Source organism: Chlamydotis macqueenii, chromosome 17 (genome assembly GCF_036417535.1).
Source record: "Chlamydotis macqueenii isolate bChlMac1 chromosome 17, bChlMac1.mat, whole genome shotgun sequence".
NCBI classification, from domain to species: Eukaryota; Metazoa; Chordata; class Aves; order Otidiformes; family Otididae; genus Chlamydotis; species Chlamydotis macqueenii.
Genome location: NC_141572.1, coordinates 10,506,486 through 10,523,841, shown reverse-complemented (window position 1 = coordinate 10,523,841; position 17,356 = coordinate 10,506,486). Strand labels below are relative to the sequence as shown.

Sequence of the window (17,356 nt, the reverse complement as noted above, 5' to 3'; positions counted from 1 at the left end):
CACATGATCAGTGGCTGATACAGGCCCACATTTCTCCTACATACACAAAATAATCACTTAGCACTTCTCCGGTGCTTTCTCTTTCGGGGCAAGGTAGATCATTTACTAATTCCCATTTAAGATATTTTATAGTACAGAGTTGGTTATCCAAAGGCATCTCTTGTCTGACAAAAAGTCCTGTTTAGAAAGCATCTTGACGGACAGGGGTCTGGAAAAACAAGCCTTTGCTATTCAGATTAAACTGACTGAAACGTTCATGCGTTTGTCTGGGAGAAGGACAGTGGATTTAAAGGCATATTTTTAATAGGAAGACAAGGCAATAAACAGTCCAATATAACTTCCCTGCTTTGAGATGGCGGTTGGCCAGATGCCTTTCAGAGGTCCCTTCCAACCTAAATTATTCTACGATGCTAACACTTACGTAGAACTTGAGAAGAGCGCCATCTGAATTGCAACACCAAGATCTTCTTCCCAAATACTCATGAGCAGTGTTCAGCAGCATGAGTGAAGAAGGCAACATAGGCGTATCAGGACTCACTGGAAGAAAGAAGTTGGTAAATATTTAAGTAGCACAGAACTGAGTTAAATCCAACTAGCTAATGCTTCATCTGGCAAGAAGAAGTTTCCTCAGTGATAAAGTGATATTTGCACACGCCTCTACCCTCTTCAGCCAGCAAGGTAAGATGACAAGTAAGAAATTTCTTATTTATGTTCCAGAGCTAGATGGTAAAGAGCTCAGCTCCACATGCAAATATGGATAACTAACTCACCTTCTTCTCTTTGGTTCTGCTGCTGCTGCTGGGAACAAAGAGACTGAAAAGCATCTTCCTCATGCTGGATGATCCTGTGAAGGATAATCCATGGAAGCACTGAGGACACATACGGTTCTTTTGGTTCTTCCTGGACTGCCATGCTGCAGTCTATGATCTAATAAAGAAACAGACATTATAAAGACAAAGTGATACAAAATAAACATCAGGTGTGAATCCTTTCCAAACAGCCCCAAGCTGGCAATGTATTTTATCCTAAAGAAATAATCTAAAGTCGAGTCTCAGCTTCTCAAAACAAGTGGTAGTAAAAGTCCTAGAAATAAGATCAGCTGGTACAAGGAAGGGTAGAAGATCATCTCCCCTACCCTGACATTCCTCTTGCATCTCATTTTCCAACTAGTTATGTCGCTGTTAATACCATACACAAACAATACAAAGTAAGCAAGTGTGCAGCATAAATTCTTAGCATTAGCAGGGCTCATTAGTGGACAAGAAATTTATCTACAACCCAGCAAGGAAGAGGAACTTAGTTAAAAGAATTCCTGAATTCTTTACCAGGTCTTACAACAACTGTTAAAGATCAACTAGAATCATTAACAGATGCTATACAAATGATGTAACTGAATACATTCTGAGTAACACAATGCTGTGGCATGGAACCGTTGCCCTAGCATTTCCAATAGACAACTGCCCATTTTATTGCCATAGTGCCAGAGATTTCTGAAGTCCTACACTTTTCTCACATTCTTTCACACATACAACACTTTTTCTATTGGTACTTTTGTAGATAAAGAATCATATTTATTATTACTACAGAAACTATTTAGGATTACAATGAGCACTCTGTTCTCCAGAATTCCATTACATTCCACAACATAGTGACACACATACAACTGTCCAAAATGAGTGATTTTGTGAGTAGCGAAGGTCCTTGGCTTTTACCGAAGTAAAGGGAGATTTGAGAGTTGCAAGCACACTGAATTTTGACATTAACTAGACCAGCTTCTTAACAGAACAGACAGCCTGCCATTTGTTACCTGGACTGAAAAAATATTCATTCAGTAGTTTTAAGGTTTGAAGGTTCCTTCTTTAAAAGGCTAACATTAGCTGTACTCATAATGCTAGAAACAGTCTGCACATCACTACTTTTCCTGCTCTCTTCTCATCAGCCTCTCTGTTTTTACTGCAAAAACCCTTAGCTTGACCAGCACTTGCAAGCAACTCTACCATGTTCGTAAGGCTTACGGGATCTTGTCTTCTAGCCCAACACACATACAGCCAAGATTAGTGCCATAACTTACAAACTGCACCCAGCCAGCTCAATTAGTCTTCACATTATCACCATTCCAATTAGTGTAAGAAAATAGTGTTGTTTCTTGGGTTATCTTGCCACCATTCTTCGAATATTTTAGGCAGCTCGGTGTTTAAAGGTACTTGCTGTTGCTAGCACAGGTGTGCTCAGTGCATCTCTAACACACTGAAATGAAAATGAAGACTACGAAGGTAATGCTGATCTTCCCCCAACAAAAACGTAACCCAAAACGTCACTGCCAGTGGGTGGCAATTCAGACACAGCAGCTGTATCATCTCTGAAGGTCTGCAGCACACAATACCTCTTTCCTAGTGCAAGTGAACAGGTTACCTGAATCAGGTTGTTTGTTAATCGAACAAGGCTGGTCGTTACAGAAGGGTCTTTCAGGATGCTGTTGACTGATGATAATGAAGTATCTATTCCTGCAAGCAGTTGTGTTACCGTAGCAACCCACTCTTCTTTAGCAGAGGCTGCTGTCATATTAATCATCTGCTGAATTGCTTCATTCAAGGCAACTTCTGAGCATTCAAAGCATTGCTTGTAATCTTTCAGTTTGAGCAGGGAGTCCTAGGGAATTTAAAAAGGAAAAAAAACTATTATAAGGATGAAGGGTTATTTTAAACCATGAATGCCCACCAGAGCAAAACAATGCAATATATGCAGTGAATGTGGTTACTTTAATGAAATGGTAACAGAACAATGGTAATATGACATTAAAAAAGGACAAGAGGAGGTGCAGGGACTCTACATGACAAACGAACAAGTATGATCAAAAAAAAAACCAAAAAAAACCCCAAAATACTGAATCTTTCTGTTTTAATAAGAGATACAAGAAAAAAAAAAACCACAAAACCAAACATTCATGAAAGGGATGGCCATAAGCCTAAAATTCTGATGATATGCAGTTGAATAGAGGCTCTACAGAAACAGAGTTTGGATCTTACGTGCTACCATTTTATTAGGTCATAAATAACAAAAGAGCAACTATAAGTCATCTTCTTTCTACTCTGCCAAATTTGGGTGACAAGATGGCATGGAAGCTGTAGGATTTGGTTCAGTCCAGTTAAAATAGCATCAGTCTTTTTCTGTGCAACCTTTTTTTTCCCCTCAGAGAACCTGTCAGGCTCAAATTGTTCCTATAGCTGAGCTCGTTTGTACACTTCTTTTCATAATGTCAAATGGACTAAATCTACAGCTGTTATACCGGATTATCTGTCAACAGTTTGTCATTCACGCAGGACAGAACACTGTCATTCATACGCTCGATAACTTTTAAGTTTCAGAATGGCTGTAAGTCACCATACAGTTAACATCAGCAAAAGCAGGAAGTATTCTCAGCAGATGCAGATAGCATGAATCCATCCATAAGATGTCTCTGCAAATGATTCAAGTTTATTTGAATTTATAATTTTTCTGGCCAGTTTCATGTAGGCCTCAGACATCTTATATCTTTAGCCACATTCTCCATTAGCAAAAGCTGGTATATTCTTAATGACGTCGATAAAGCTATGCTCTTCAGTTCATTTACAGATTTGATTCCATGTTTCGCTTTGTAAATAAGACTCACTAGCCATTAACACTCATTCTAGAAATCCTTTCATTCTGTTTTCAAGAATAAGTCTTAATCACTTACTAAAAAAAGATTTTTGAAGAAACAAACCAAACCTGTAGGAGAAGCAGCTGTGCTGGTCTCTCTGGTATGGATGTTACAAATTCCAGATGTTTCACTCTGCCGTAACCATTAAAGCACAATGTTGGACGAAGCAGATGCACCACTGCGTTATAATCCCCTGCCTCATACAGTCGCTGGATCTCTTCCAAAGACTGGCATCTCTCCAGAGATTTTAGGTTCTTTTCAATCTGTAAACATTACAGACGGAACAATCTGACTTTCATTTTGTCTTCACATACATTTGACTACTGACATTTCTCCTAGCAGTTTAGCTGTAAAGCGATGTGAACTTTACAGCTACACCCAGGAACAGAAACCAGGAAGAAAACACCTGCTATATAACACTTCACCCATTCCACAGATTTGTAATTATTATGTAGTGTATTACTTCAGTGGTCTAATGATTTTAAACTTTTTTTTTGCCTCAAATCCCCAAATTACACATTTTTACACTGCAAGCATGCATCCATCAGATGGACGTCAAAGAACAGAAAGAATAGAAGATGGACATCCCTTTGTTTAAAAGTGTATGCAAATTGTTATGTGGAAAACAGATTGCTGAAGTAAAGAGCTCATTTAAGCAAAGGTGAAATTTATGTTTAAGAAAACAAAAAAAACCCACTAATCTAGTAAGCTACTGCTCTACATGCAGCTGTTCTAATATTTTTATTTTACATAAAAGCAATAAAGCAGTCTTGAGTTGTACAGGACCAGCAGATCCAAAATGTGTCTTTTTGAAAAGGAAATGATGGCTTTGACATCATCATCATCCAAGGCCAGGTTGGATGGGGGCCCTGAGCAACATGATCCGGTTGGAGATGTCCCTGCTCCTTGCAGGGGGGTTGGACTGGATGGCCTTTAAAGGTCCCTTCCAACCCAAACCATTCAGTGATTCTATGAACTTGTCCTTTCACTCTTAGAAAATTCTAGGACAGATATGGTAAACTTCCATCACAAAAAAGCTAATTCATAGATGACCTTTGAAACTGGGAGGGATGGAGTGTGGAGAGTATACTTGCAAATTAATTCTTACCTCTTCTAAAGAAACAACAGAATCAACATGTAGATTAGGTAACCGTATTACGATGTTGCATTCATTGCCAGCTTTAGCTTGCATTGTAGTGGAGCTCTGTAGCATTTCAGTGCAGATGTCATAGTTTTCAAGAGCCTGTTCCATGTCTCCCTACAGAAACAGTACAGAGGAAAACAAACAAACAAACAAAACTGGAGTTCTGTCTGCAGCAAGGGTTTCTAAAGCATTTAGAAAATGTTTTAAATTCAATGCAGGCCCTGACAGTGTGATTACTGCACATCCTCCCAAATTGGATTTGTTTTTACCCAATTGACAATCTCAAATTAAAAACAAACAAACAAAAACGCCCAGTATATCTTACCAGTTCCTTTAATAACAGGTAAAACAAACCAGAGAAATTGAATTCAGCTTGCATAAATTTGAAAGATTAAATTGGTTTGCGAAAATCTCTTTCCTTTAAACACATGGAAGAGTAAAACAGTAGAAGTAACTCTTCCATTTGTGCAAATAAAAACATCAAGTCAAGAAACGTTCTTATTTTCTGCAAAGTGAATGCATTCTGCTTGCTCTGTCCAACTGAAGCAGATACTGAAGTTGAGTGGTCAGGAGAGGAACGCAAGCTGCATAGGCAAAACGTAACTCTGTGTATCTAGAGAAAAGATGGCAGTAGCCATATTGGAATTCTCATTTTTTCTCAAGTTTATTAGAAAGGAAATCTTAGATGCAAAACCTAAAAGGAGGAGCTGGCTAGTTCACACTTACGAAACTGACTCATGTTATTAGCTGACAATTGACTTAAACATAACTGGTGCATAAACAAACTCTTTGATGTCCTGAGGAAACAATGCTTGGAGGGAAAAAAAAAGTCTAGGATCAAATAACATTTATTTCAAATTATTCCCTTAGTGATAGGTTTAAAACCCTCTGCTTCAAAATCTGCATATTAAATTCAACTTCTCTTAAGAAGAATCATGCTACCTTGAAAAAGCAGAGGGGGAGTAATTAAATCTACAGCCTGCTTCAGCTGAAAGCTGCGTTTTGGACTGTGACTTTGATAGTATCCACGAGCCCAGGTCCCAGAAAATCCATGTTCTGCAGCTACACACCACTACTCTAAATAACTTTGGTCCAAATATATTTTTTTAAGCTAATTTAAACAAAGACTTATGTATTAAACATACTTGAATATTAGCTTAACATGTGAGACCTCCTACTTCATTTCCACCTCTACCCTTAGGGATAGTTAATCATATTTAAAAGTAAAATGAAATTACTACGTTTTGAGCTGACTTTATCCGCATGCTTAAATGAGCTGAGATTCCCGAATCAGCTGCAGCATCTCTGAACAACATTGATTTTAATTTGGGAAAAGTTTAATTTGTTAATCAAAAGTAAAACAAACCTGCAGAGCTAGAAAGCGAGCTTTCAGCCAATACACCCGAGTGACAAACTCCATCCAGCCTTCCTCAAATAAATCTCGCTGTGAGGATGCAAATGACACCTGCAACAGGTCTCCTAAGAAATGAGTTCCTGGGAAGTCAGGACCAAACTTGCCATTCACAGAGGCAGCAGGGCAATTTCGTGGAGAAACTGCAAATCAATTTATTACATTTTATCAAAAAAGTTACGAGCATCGCATGAAAAGAGACCTGCATACTAGTATTTCAGAAGTAGTGATCTACTTTAAGACAAACAATTGATAGACCAATAAAATACAGATCTGAAAGATATTCATTAAGAAAAAATAGCTCCAAAATCCAGCAAATTCCTGGAAACATTTAATCATATATCTTGAGTGTTTTAGAGTCTGAAGAAAGGAACATTCAGTTCTCACCTGTAGAGCTCTTCCCTTTTGTCAGTAGCCACTGATCTAATTGCAGTTCCATGCAAGACAGGCTCATCAACATCATATCCTTCAGAAAAAAAAATATGAAGTTATCAAAAAAGAGCACATAGGAAGAAATACATTAAAAGAAGAACAAAAAAAGCCCACCACTAAATTTGTGATTTACTTCAAAGAAAACGTTCAACTTGTCCTCTTGGGATTTCTATTCCCAAGCTGTAACTACTTCTTCTTCTGTCTAAAGGTGTATAATAGCATTTACAAATCAACAGGTACAAAACAAGACAATATTTAGAAGGAGCATTAAAAAAAAATAAATCTCAGCTCATAAAAGAAGGTAGTTAGAATAGCACTGTCTGATGTTAGAAAAAAGTGACATCTTTATTTTTGTACCTAGCTGAAATAAAACTGTATTAAATTGCTAAATCATACTAAAAGCCTGTTTCCAGAATACAGCAGAAGTACTGATATTTGAGAAATAAAAAGTCTATATCCTATAATTTCTTTTCAGTGTTTATCTCGATGAGACTGAGTATGTCCTCTAGTCTTATCAGCTTATTAATGCTTGCTGGATAAAGTTCAGGAGTATATTAAAAATCTCATCACCATGGATCTCTGCCAGGTAGCTTTGTGCAGTGAAGAATATACGATTTTCTGATTAAATTCATAGGAATAAGGGCTACAGGTCCAGCTGCAAAAAACAGGTGCTCGTAAAAAGATTTGATGGTCTATACACATTACCAGAATAGCCCTTTACAGCCTTAAAAACCTGAATTTATTACACTCAGGATAGCTTGGAGATCAAGCTTAAAATAAATTCAATGATGAAAAAGAATAGACAAGCATGAGAACAGTGATTTTAATACTACAGCTACAAAGCCTTGACTTTTTAAAGTTTACATACAAGCAAGCAGTTAGGCAGTCATAGTGAGAACCAATGGAATACATTGATAAATATATTTACATTTGTTTAAAAAAGGATATGTATATATTAAATTTGTATATATGAAAAACATAGAAATACAAAAGTCACAGGATGCATAAAAAACGTAGCATCTGCTATGTAGTGATACGTTTGTTTGTTTATTTGGTAAATTAAGTCAATGGAACACAGTTTTCAGAATTCATTTTTTATTTGCAAAAAAGTAGAAACACTGTTCATCTAAAAAAATATTTCAAACTGCAGTCATCCAAAGGTAAATAACTCCCCAAACGAATACACATTGCTAACATTGAAAAGATAACATAGGCAGGCCCAGTGGACAACAAGTATCAGCACCGGTTTTATAATTCCAGAAGTATCATCTTGCATCACTAAGCCAGTTTAACACTAAATTTAATGAACTTCCCATTTTCTCTATTTGCATTTGTGAAATCTACAGTTTTCTAAAGTTAATTAAATGGTGATGTTGAGGTGGGGGTGGTTCTTTTTTTCTGGTTCTGGGTGTTTGGTTTTTTTTTTACTGTAAGTTGCAGGTTCTTTTAAAACTAAACTGTATTTACTCTGTTCAGAGCGGAAATGCTGATCTTCAATCAGCCAGTGTGAACAGAGCAGCCTCTCTACTCAGCTGATGAGAAGACAAAACTTTGTGTCATATCAGAAGCAAAGCAAGGGAAGAAAGCACAACAACAGCGTAAAGGGGTAAAATACCTTTATGTCTATAGTATTTCTGTCTATATGCATGTGTGTGGGCATATGTATACACACACTTATTATCTATAGGGTATACTTACATACAGCATCACCCCAATACGTTCCAGGAGCTCAGGAACAGCTACGTGAGCTGTATACCACAGTTTATGAAAGATGCAACAGCTAGGACAAGCAGCTCCGCAGACAGAGCTAAGCAAAACCTGCAGCTAATTGCTGGATTTCAGTGAGGTACTTTTGGTACACAGTGAGCAACAGAGTGGCAAAGAAATAGTCATAAGGAAAAGTGTTTCATTACCTTGATATGCTGGTTACTTGAGTCCCTCAGTAGTGGATTGGGAAGACTACTACTGTGCTTTCTCCAGCTATTATAGATACTAAGGACCACCTCACACAAGCCAGGAGGCCACTTCACTAGGAACTTTTGGCTGATGACTTTTAGATATCTCATCATCAGCTCCAAGATCCCACCATTGTTCAGGTTATCCAGCAAGAATTCATGAACATCCTGTTTTTCTAGAAAGCAGATAAACACAAAGCCATACGTGTTTAAGGTCAAGGCAAACCACCACTTGAAACAAGTAAGTTTCAGCAGTGTTTTACGCATTACCTTGCAGCAGTTCTCCTGTGCTGCATACAGGCAGAATTAAATTCCTGTATTTCAATCTATTTAAATGGGACGCTCCACACAATACAGCTCTTGCACACAGTAACTAAGCAGTTCCCAAGACTTTAAAAAAAAAAAAATTTTTTTTAAATCACACCTGTCACCAAATGAGATCTTTCTATGCCATAAAATTATACTTTTAAAAATAACACACACTTTTGTATCTTCTAGATATAAGGTAGGAAAATACAGGGAAAAAAAGCATACAATATGGAAGAAAAAACAGAAAGAGTGGAAGTTATAAGAAAATCCTTACCAGATTCCATAAATGTTGTAGAATCAAACGACATTCGATGTGGTCCAACATGCTGGAAATTCTCTTCTTTGATCTCTGACTGCACCTCATAGTTATTGAAAGGGTCCTCCTCCTCCTCTGGATCTAATTTCCTTAATCTGTGTGAAAGGCAGACAAAAACCACAGCATCAACAAAGTCCTCACTAGCAAGTGAAACCTAAATACAGCGTGTTGTGCACATTTTAACAGTGGAAGTACATAACCGAAGCACATTCAGAGATTTGCATCCAGTTCACAAATTTTGTAACTCAAATTTTGGCTAAACCAAGATTAACTTGTTTGTTGATCTTACCCAATTTGACATCTGCATTATCCTCTAATTCACTTTCACATTAATAAAAGCTTTCTTATTTTTAAATTAGTTTTTAGTAATTTTCACTAAAAAGTTTTATTAAATTGATGAGAAGACAATGTATCACATCTGCTTCCAAAAATACCTGGGTCTAGTGGCTTTAGGGCCTATTGAGGTCTATCAATCAAAAAAAAAACCAAACAGTTTCCTTCCTCTACTTAGCTCTTGATACTCTTATAATTAAGTTACTGCTGTACCATACCTGGAAGGAAGGAATTTCACCAACAGCTCCTGAAAGTCAACCTTTTCTTCTTTCTTACACTTGGTGTTTCGGACTCTAGCAGATCTCCTTTTTGCTGTCTCCCCACTATCTTCTGTAATTCTCCTTCGCTTCACTCCTTTCTTAGATTTATCACCTGCAGATATGTCACCTAAAACCAGAATTTTTTTTAAAAAATGGAAGAATAAAGATACCAAGAGCTTAATTTTTTTTAAAGATAAAAACAATTACCCACTTTTTGTTTCACAATTTATTTGTGGCTGACACTTTATTTTATTCTCCAGCAACACCTGAGATTCATTCTTTTCCTTCTGAAGACAGTGCCAAAAATTTATTTAAAAATCTATTTAATATAAAGTAGCTATGGTATTTTGCATAAAAACGCTGGCCTGAGGCAAGAAGCAGACTTGCTGAAAATTCTGCACTTCATTATTCATTATTTTAGCCTTCAGAAAGTTTCTGAAATGGGCACCAGAGGAGTCTGCCTTTAACTTCAGCACACCTGTAAATTCCCATGAATATCAACATAACACTGGTAACTCCTTGATAGTTTTAGATATGTGAATACATATACAGCTACAGTATAAAATATTCAAACCTCTTACTACAGATTTCAAATAAATACAGCTGACAGCTTCGTTCTCTCAGGTTCTTAAGTTACACATGAGCAGAATACTCCAGTCATCTTTTTCCTATAACAGCTCATTCATCCTAAGAAGCTCAAGACTTCACAACATCAAAAGTTTGAGATGCATCGCTGCTGGAATGGAGTCATGATTCTTCTGATCTTGAAGACCGAAAAACTGAAGTATGAATCAATAGCACAAAACCAGAAGAGGTTAGATACTCCTGCACTGCAGGAACAAATAAAACCAACAAACCAACCTGACTCTTAGATCTATTAGACAGAAAAGTAAGTCCACTGTCCTGAACACTCATCCTATGTCTTAGTCAGGAATCAACGATTTTCGGGTAGTTTAGGTGGCCTTTCTTTTCTTATGTGAATAGTTCATAGAACTTAATTTTATAGAGCTCAACTTCACTTTTTCTACCAGATGTTACACATATGCTGAAAAGGTTCTGAATCCACCAACACACAATTTAAAGACAGCATTTCCCAATGAATTCTGTAGTGCTTTTAATACTCAGATAAGTAGAAAAGATATCTTGAATCTTAGACTGAAGTACCTTGCTCACCTACAGCAGCTCCCGGTTCCAAGGAACTCTGACTGTGACTCGGAAAGCTGGGTGTCGTCGGAGTGTAAGGTAACACAGGATCAGGCATTGTCACCCCTGGATTAGTGCTGACAGGAGTTGGCTGAATAACACTAACAGGAGTAGAGGTAGGAGAAAGACTCAGATGCTGAACGGGGTCTCGGTATTCTGAGAGATCAATTCTCTTTCCCAGACTGGGTCGAGGAGGATCGCATGTTGTGAGGTGGTGATACATGGCAAGTAAAGCTTCTCCTAAACACTTCCACCTGCATGTGGAAACACAATGGCATCACAACTTCATTAATTCTTGCCACATTATTTCCTAAATTATATTTAAAAACCTAACAGCGTTCAACACTGTTTTTCTCCAATAGCTTAGAGGTAGCAAGAGCAGCTTTCCAGTGGGAGAGGAAGACATATCCGAGTGTCAAAACCTGTCCCACAGCTAGAAAAGCTGGAGAATATCCTTCTGTATTTCCTGTCATATAGATCACTGAGAATTTCAGGCCTGGAATAGAGCTCCCTAGGAGCTTTCCTTCTAGAATACACAATTTAGAAAAACAAGAACAAAATGTGGCGGCAGGCAAAAGTTTTCAGAGGAAACTGGTGACTTGGCTTCAGTCGGAAGGAAATGGGAGTCAATAATGTGCCTAATCTCAAAAAATGTCTCTAACAAAAAAAGGTGTATGCAGTGGTTGCTGAGGAAATTACTCTATTCTGAACCCTAAAAAAGTAGTGTCAAGGAACCATTTTCAGATTCTGCATTCAATCAACAATAAAAAAATCTCACCCTTATCCACAAGTAACTTCTTTGCAACAGGACCTATCTGCTAAGGCCACTAACATTCCAGAAAAATATGTGCAATAAAAAAAAAAAAACAAACTAAACCCCAATCCTGTATGCCTTAATAAAGACATATAGACATATATAACAACTTCTTAGTATCCTTATATCTTGCTGCAAATAAAGACTTGTAATTTCTTTTTGAGTTTCCATTATCTTAATAGTAAAAACATTATTTTAAAAGCTAAACTTACTTTGAAGTTTATACACAAACTAGTAATACATGAAAAAATTCAGCAATACAGCTGGAATGGCTGCCAAATCATCCTTATGTTTTGGGTTTGTTTGGGATTTTTTGGGGGGTTTTGGTTTTTTGGTTTTTGGTTTTTTTTTAATTTGGTTGAATACCGATAGATATGGGGATTATGCTAAAATTGCAAGCAGACCAAAACAACCTATAGATTCATGAAATATGAAAACACTGGGGGCCTGATTTGTTTGTTTTCACATGAAAAAGTGTGTTCTGAAGAAATCCAAAGTGCAACACAGTCACCAGCATAAGTAGCTTCAGAGAAACCTTTTAAAAACAGAAAATACAAAGACGTACGTGAAAAAGGGAATTGGCTGGACCAGTCTGAGGTCTGGTTCTCTGTCACGCACTAGCAAAGCCTGTCTTTTCTTACGTAGCTCCAGTGCTTCATCTATGATTCTTCCCGTTTCAGCTGCATTCACATTTACATTATGGATAGACATGTCACTAAGAAATAATAAGTGAAGACAAGTTAAAGTGTTTTGCATTTGGGTGTTTTTTTAAAAAGCCTGAGGAGATTCATTTGATATTTTCCTATAATGTAACATAAAAATAAACAGTGTTAAAACAAGCATTCAAATAACATTATTTTACAAACTTTATACCACGCATATAGAAGTATTCACCATCCAAAATCTTTGTTCTACCTTAAAAATTGGAACATAAAGGGAGATTGTCCTATTCTGTTTTCCAAACACTGAGACATGAAAGGAAAGCAGGAGGGTTTATTTTCTTTCTTGGAAAGAAGTTTTTGGTTCACAAAAAAAACCTGAATGGCTGAGAAATTCCTTTCATTCCAAAGGGCTACTTCGAAAAATTCATGTCACCACAAATAAAGTTTGGAGTTGAAAATTGTCTTGTATAGTCTGAGTATAGGAATGAATTTTTGAAAGTGAAAGATAATCCACTTTTTCAGAGATATCACAATCTAGAAACAAAAAAACCAAGTGGCTAGGAGTGCTGGCTTAACTCATTTTAAGAGCCAGACCTAAGGCAGCTTAATAAATCAGAGTCTCGGTAACTAAACAGAACTTTTTGTTAAAGGTCTACTACTATACACAGAATTCTAGAACCTTAAAAAGTAACTTATCTTCTCTTCTACATCTTCTAAATACTCTATATTTTCACATTTTAGATGTTAGAATATAGCAGTCTAAAACGTTAAACGTGTTTTTGCCTGATTTATCGCCTAACTTAAGGATGCATGCTGGGATGCATGTTCCACGTCCATTTACCACATACAACTCATACAGGGTACTGATGTTATCGGCACATGCAGCAATCGCTATATTCAGTGAGACTGAACTATAATTAAACTAAAAAGTTAATTTCTTTCTTGAATTCTGCTGACCATCACAGCAACATATTACAGTATCAGAAGCAGATCTGATATTGAATGGCCAGTTAACTTGGATAGATCCTGTAAATTTTACGGGCCTCTACTTTATTTTCCCACTTTCCTCCTACCCACTCATAGTATAAAATTCACACAAAAAGAGACAGTCTGCTTTGCAGAGCTAAAAGACATCCAACTTTTAGTAAAAGTTTTACATCTGGCAATTAAAAAAAAAAAAAAAGGAATAAAATCTCAAACAATGTTATAAAACATTTTCAGAATTGCAGTGGTCCAAAAACTTAATAAATTAAGATCTTCTGCATCTCAGGAACTAATGAAATGTGCAAAGTCTTCTGACTCTACTCGTTCATCAGTAAAAGTCAGTAAGGCTCCCTGAAACCTACTGATACGAGAATTTTACATCAAGTCCCAAATTTGTAACTGGTTGGAAAAACAGTAAAGTGTACAGTTGTGCTGTTTGTTGGGTTTTTTTTTTTTCCATGATGAAAAGAAAACTCCCAAAATGAATGCTGCAGCTATCGGCTGCAAATCCATAAATAAATAAAAGGAAGTTGATTACAAGAGATCTAGGTATGAAAAGTGAGCAGCAGCAAAGGGATTTCTTGCCTCTTTCTACCTCACTGCAGAAGTAACTACTGAAGAACATTCTGTCAGCAGCACCAACACTGAAAATTGACTTATTATTCAGAAGACAGGTCAGCAAGATACTGTTACAGCCTAAAACATTATATTTCACCAGCTTTTCTGAACTACCCCAACCCCACAATTTACACCCCAAATGCAGTATATACTGTAAGATGACATTCACCATTTGAGGAACATCCTTAAGGAATCTTTCTGGAGGCAAGGCTGCTCCTCAAAGATCTTCTCCTTGAGAACCAATCCTTTGCTATACAGACAGTCTTTTTCCAGAGCTTTGCAGATAAAGTACAAACATGCTGACAGAGAAATAGAAATTGGATGGTCAGTTGCTCCTTTGGCTAATTCAAAAGCTCCCATTTCTGGGCTTCATATACATCACTGAGTTCCAACTAAACACGACATTTACATAGACTAATAGCTCTGTAACATGACAAATAATTATATGCATACAGTTAAAATAACCTATTATGTCTTCCCAAGTATTATATCCAGGAAAATAATATCATTAATTTTGTTTAAACAATGTTTGCAGTACATCTTTTATTTACTTTCAAGACTCCATTCCTGCACAAAAGAAATTAGAATTATAAAGCAGAATCACAATCATTTGCCATTTTCATGTTAACAAATGTCTTAGCTGCAGATTCCATTAGGGTAACAAGCAATGAATTGCACCAAGTTTTTGCTTCACATGGGCAATTATGTGATCATTAAGACCACTCCAGTAGGAGAAACCTAAGGGATCAGACTCAACATTCCTGCCATCTTGCAACTTCTCTTCTCAACTTCCGTTCGATCAGTTAATCCACTGGATATTACTCAAATGTAAAATCTTAGGGTCAGTTGTATCAACAACTGTAACTACAATTCATTAGACTAGGCTATGAACTAGATTGTATTTTCATACCCAAGTCCTGGAACTACGTAGCTAGGAATGACTAGAAAGACAAAATCAATATGCATTGAAAGGCAAGAGAATAGTCTACAGGGAAACTTCTTGCAGAGGCTCTGATCTAAGAGACCACAAGCATTTACCTTTAGGGTAGCCAGAAATGATACAAATCATCATACTCTACCACAAAATTAAAGATCTCTATCATTAAGTAAAAATTTCTACCATACCCTAATGCACTGCTTATGCAAGATACACTTTCTCTCATATGATTGCGTTGTTAGAATTTTTATTGATATGTGAAATTACATAGCTCTCGGGATTTTTTGTTGACGTACTGTACTTACTCGTGTAGTCGCTGAGTGTGTACAAGATTGTGATAAGATTATCTAAACAAGGCCAGTGATCAGGATTACACCTGAGACCTTCTTCAAAAGCATGACGAGCCAAAGGTAGGCGGATTAGTTTTATAGCCACACGACCAATTTTATACCACAGGTTGACATCAGTAGAGTCCAGCATTACAGCCTAGAAAGCATAACAAACAACATCAGTCACATTTCAGACATGCATATCCACTGTCTACAGCGACTGGCACTGCTTTAGTTTTCAACAAGGACACTACTGGTTTGGGGTCTGAATGGTGAACCAGTTATATCATATATAATGGCAGAAAGTACACAGAATTCAGACATACATACAAATTACATATGCTGAAAGGCGTACATCTGTATTTTAGCAAGTCTTTGCAAACAGTGATGGCTCCTGTGTTTTATTTCAGCTGTACTGTACCTCCAAATAAAACTCCATGGCTGTCTCTAAGTCATCCCGTTGTGCTGCCAGCTGCGCTAGGTTTTTATAGGTGGAGTATTTCAACATCAAGCCTGGATGTTTCAGCCCTTCTTTCTCATCACCAGAAAGAACTGCCTAGAAATTATAAAATAAACGCAACACGGGCATTAGAAATTAGACAAGTAAAAACGGCAGCAAACAACTTGCCAATTGATAACACTGGTATTTCTAATTATCCAACAAGAAATGAAGTAATACAAAAAAATAATAGTTTCTAGAGTTTATCCTGTAAAGGTCACTGACCTCTCGCAGAAGACGAATCTCAAGCAGCTCATGATAAGCTTTAGCAGACTCTTCAAATCGGTCATGTTTCTGAAGGTCCAAAGCTTTGTGATACAAAGCAAAAGCTTCTGCTTCCTACGGTTTAAAAAATCAGAATCTATTTTGTAGGTCAATTCTATTAAATATACTTATTACAATATACTTACATTTATTATGAATATTCACATTTTTAATATGTACAGCACTCCACATCCACAGTGTCTAGCAGAACATGAGCCTTACTGACCTAATATAACTCATTTGAGTGAAGTTTTGGCTTGCTAAAGTGAGGATTCAAGAGATAAGACAGCAATGCAACTTTATTTAAAACAAAAAAAATTACGGTTGAACAGTCCCTGCAACAAGAGAGGACAAAACTCCCACTGAGACAAAACTCCATTAAGGAAATTGTGGATTTACTTACTTGAGCTTCCTTTGTCTGTGTCTTATGACTTTTGAAGGTACCTTCATAGTCATCCTCAATTGTGGAGCTCGCGTTCAGTGCTGCGATTCGAATCTAGAATGACAGTCAAGACATGACAAGAAATGCTACATCAATATGTGTCCCAGTTTCCCTTGCAAACTGGATTTTTCTCATTTTTTACTTTACTTGATAAATGGACTACATTGAAAGATCTCTACATAAAGTTACAAGAACTGCAAGGCATTTAGTCATCACTGTTTGCAACAATAATGCATCAAAATAACTCTGCCCCCACAATCAGATGATAAAATGAAATTTTAAGTGTCTTGCAAGCAACAGCTTCCCTAGAATGGACATGTGCATTACAATGATTTTTTTTCTAATTTTTAATTTACCAATAACTACAACCACTCAGAAAACAACGTTCTCATGCCAGTTTATTCTCAGTCCTGGAGAAAAAGAAAATTTTCTATTTTATTTCTACCATCCCAAAGCCCATTTCAATAAGGCCTTACCATGTTCACAGATATTCACACCCTCTTTCTCCAGGATTAGGAGGAAGGGCCTAACAAACAGGCCTGGAAAGCAAACAGAATTAGAATATTTATTCCGTCCATACAGAAAGCATTCAGAAGTAAAAGGCTGGGAATATTTAAATCAACAACCAATTAACTGTCCTAGGTTGCCACCACCCCATGCCAAGAGATAAATTGCCCTACCACATAGGAACAACAACATTAAAGTGAATTTTAACTAAAGTCAGAGAATAAAATACAAAGTTAAGCACATTCATTACTCCAGGAT

The 17,356-nt window shown here is 36.9% G+C and overlaps 1 protein-coding gene across 6 annotated transcripts in view; it reads right to left on the bottom strand.

Annotated features, from left to right (window-relative positions):
• CABIN1 (calcineurin binding protein 1) overlaps nt 1-17,356 on the bottom strand; it is a 116,911-nt gene that overhangs the window by 96,886 nt on the left and 2,669 nt on the right. For 3 of the 6 annotated variants that reach the window (XM_086761305.1, XM_086761307.1, XM_086761308.1), the window contains exons 2-19: nt 17,068-17,130; nt 16,553-16,645; nt 16,111-16,224; nt 15,808-15,942; nt 15,363-15,543; nt 14,290-14,419; nt 12,422-12,571; nt 11,004-11,296; nt 9,798-9,966; nt 9,205-9,341; nt 8,580-8,797; nt 6,622-6,700; nt 6,190-6,377; nt 4,788-4,937; nt 3,748-3,942; nt 2,413-2,649; nt 771-927; nt 422-537 (exon numbers count right to left, since the gene is read on the bottom strand). In XM_086761305.1, coding sequence (XP_086617431.1) covers nt 422-537; nt 771-927; nt 2,413-2,649; nt 3,748-3,942; nt 4,788-4,937; nt 6,190-6,377; nt 6,622-6,700; nt 8,580-8,797; nt 9,205-9,341; nt 9,798-9,966; nt 11,004-11,296; nt 12,422-12,571; nt 14,290-14,419; nt 15,363-15,543; nt 15,808-15,942; nt 16,111-16,224; nt 16,553-16,645; nt 17,068-17,070 — 2,745 coding nt within the window. In that variant the 5' untranslated portion in view covers nt 17,071-17,130. The remainder of the gene's footprint in view (nt 1-421; nt 538-770; nt 928-2,412; nt 2,650-3,747; nt 3,943-4,787; nt 4,938-6,189; nt 6,378-6,621; nt 6,701-8,579; nt 8,798-9,204; nt 9,342-9,797; nt 9,967-11,003; nt 11,297-12,421; nt 12,572-14,289; nt 14,420-15,362; nt 15,544-15,807; nt 15,943-16,110; nt 16,225-16,552; nt 16,646-17,067; nt 17,131-17,356) is intronic. The other 3 variants (XM_086761306.1, XM_086761309.1, XM_086761310.1) reach the window with 1 other exon arrangement.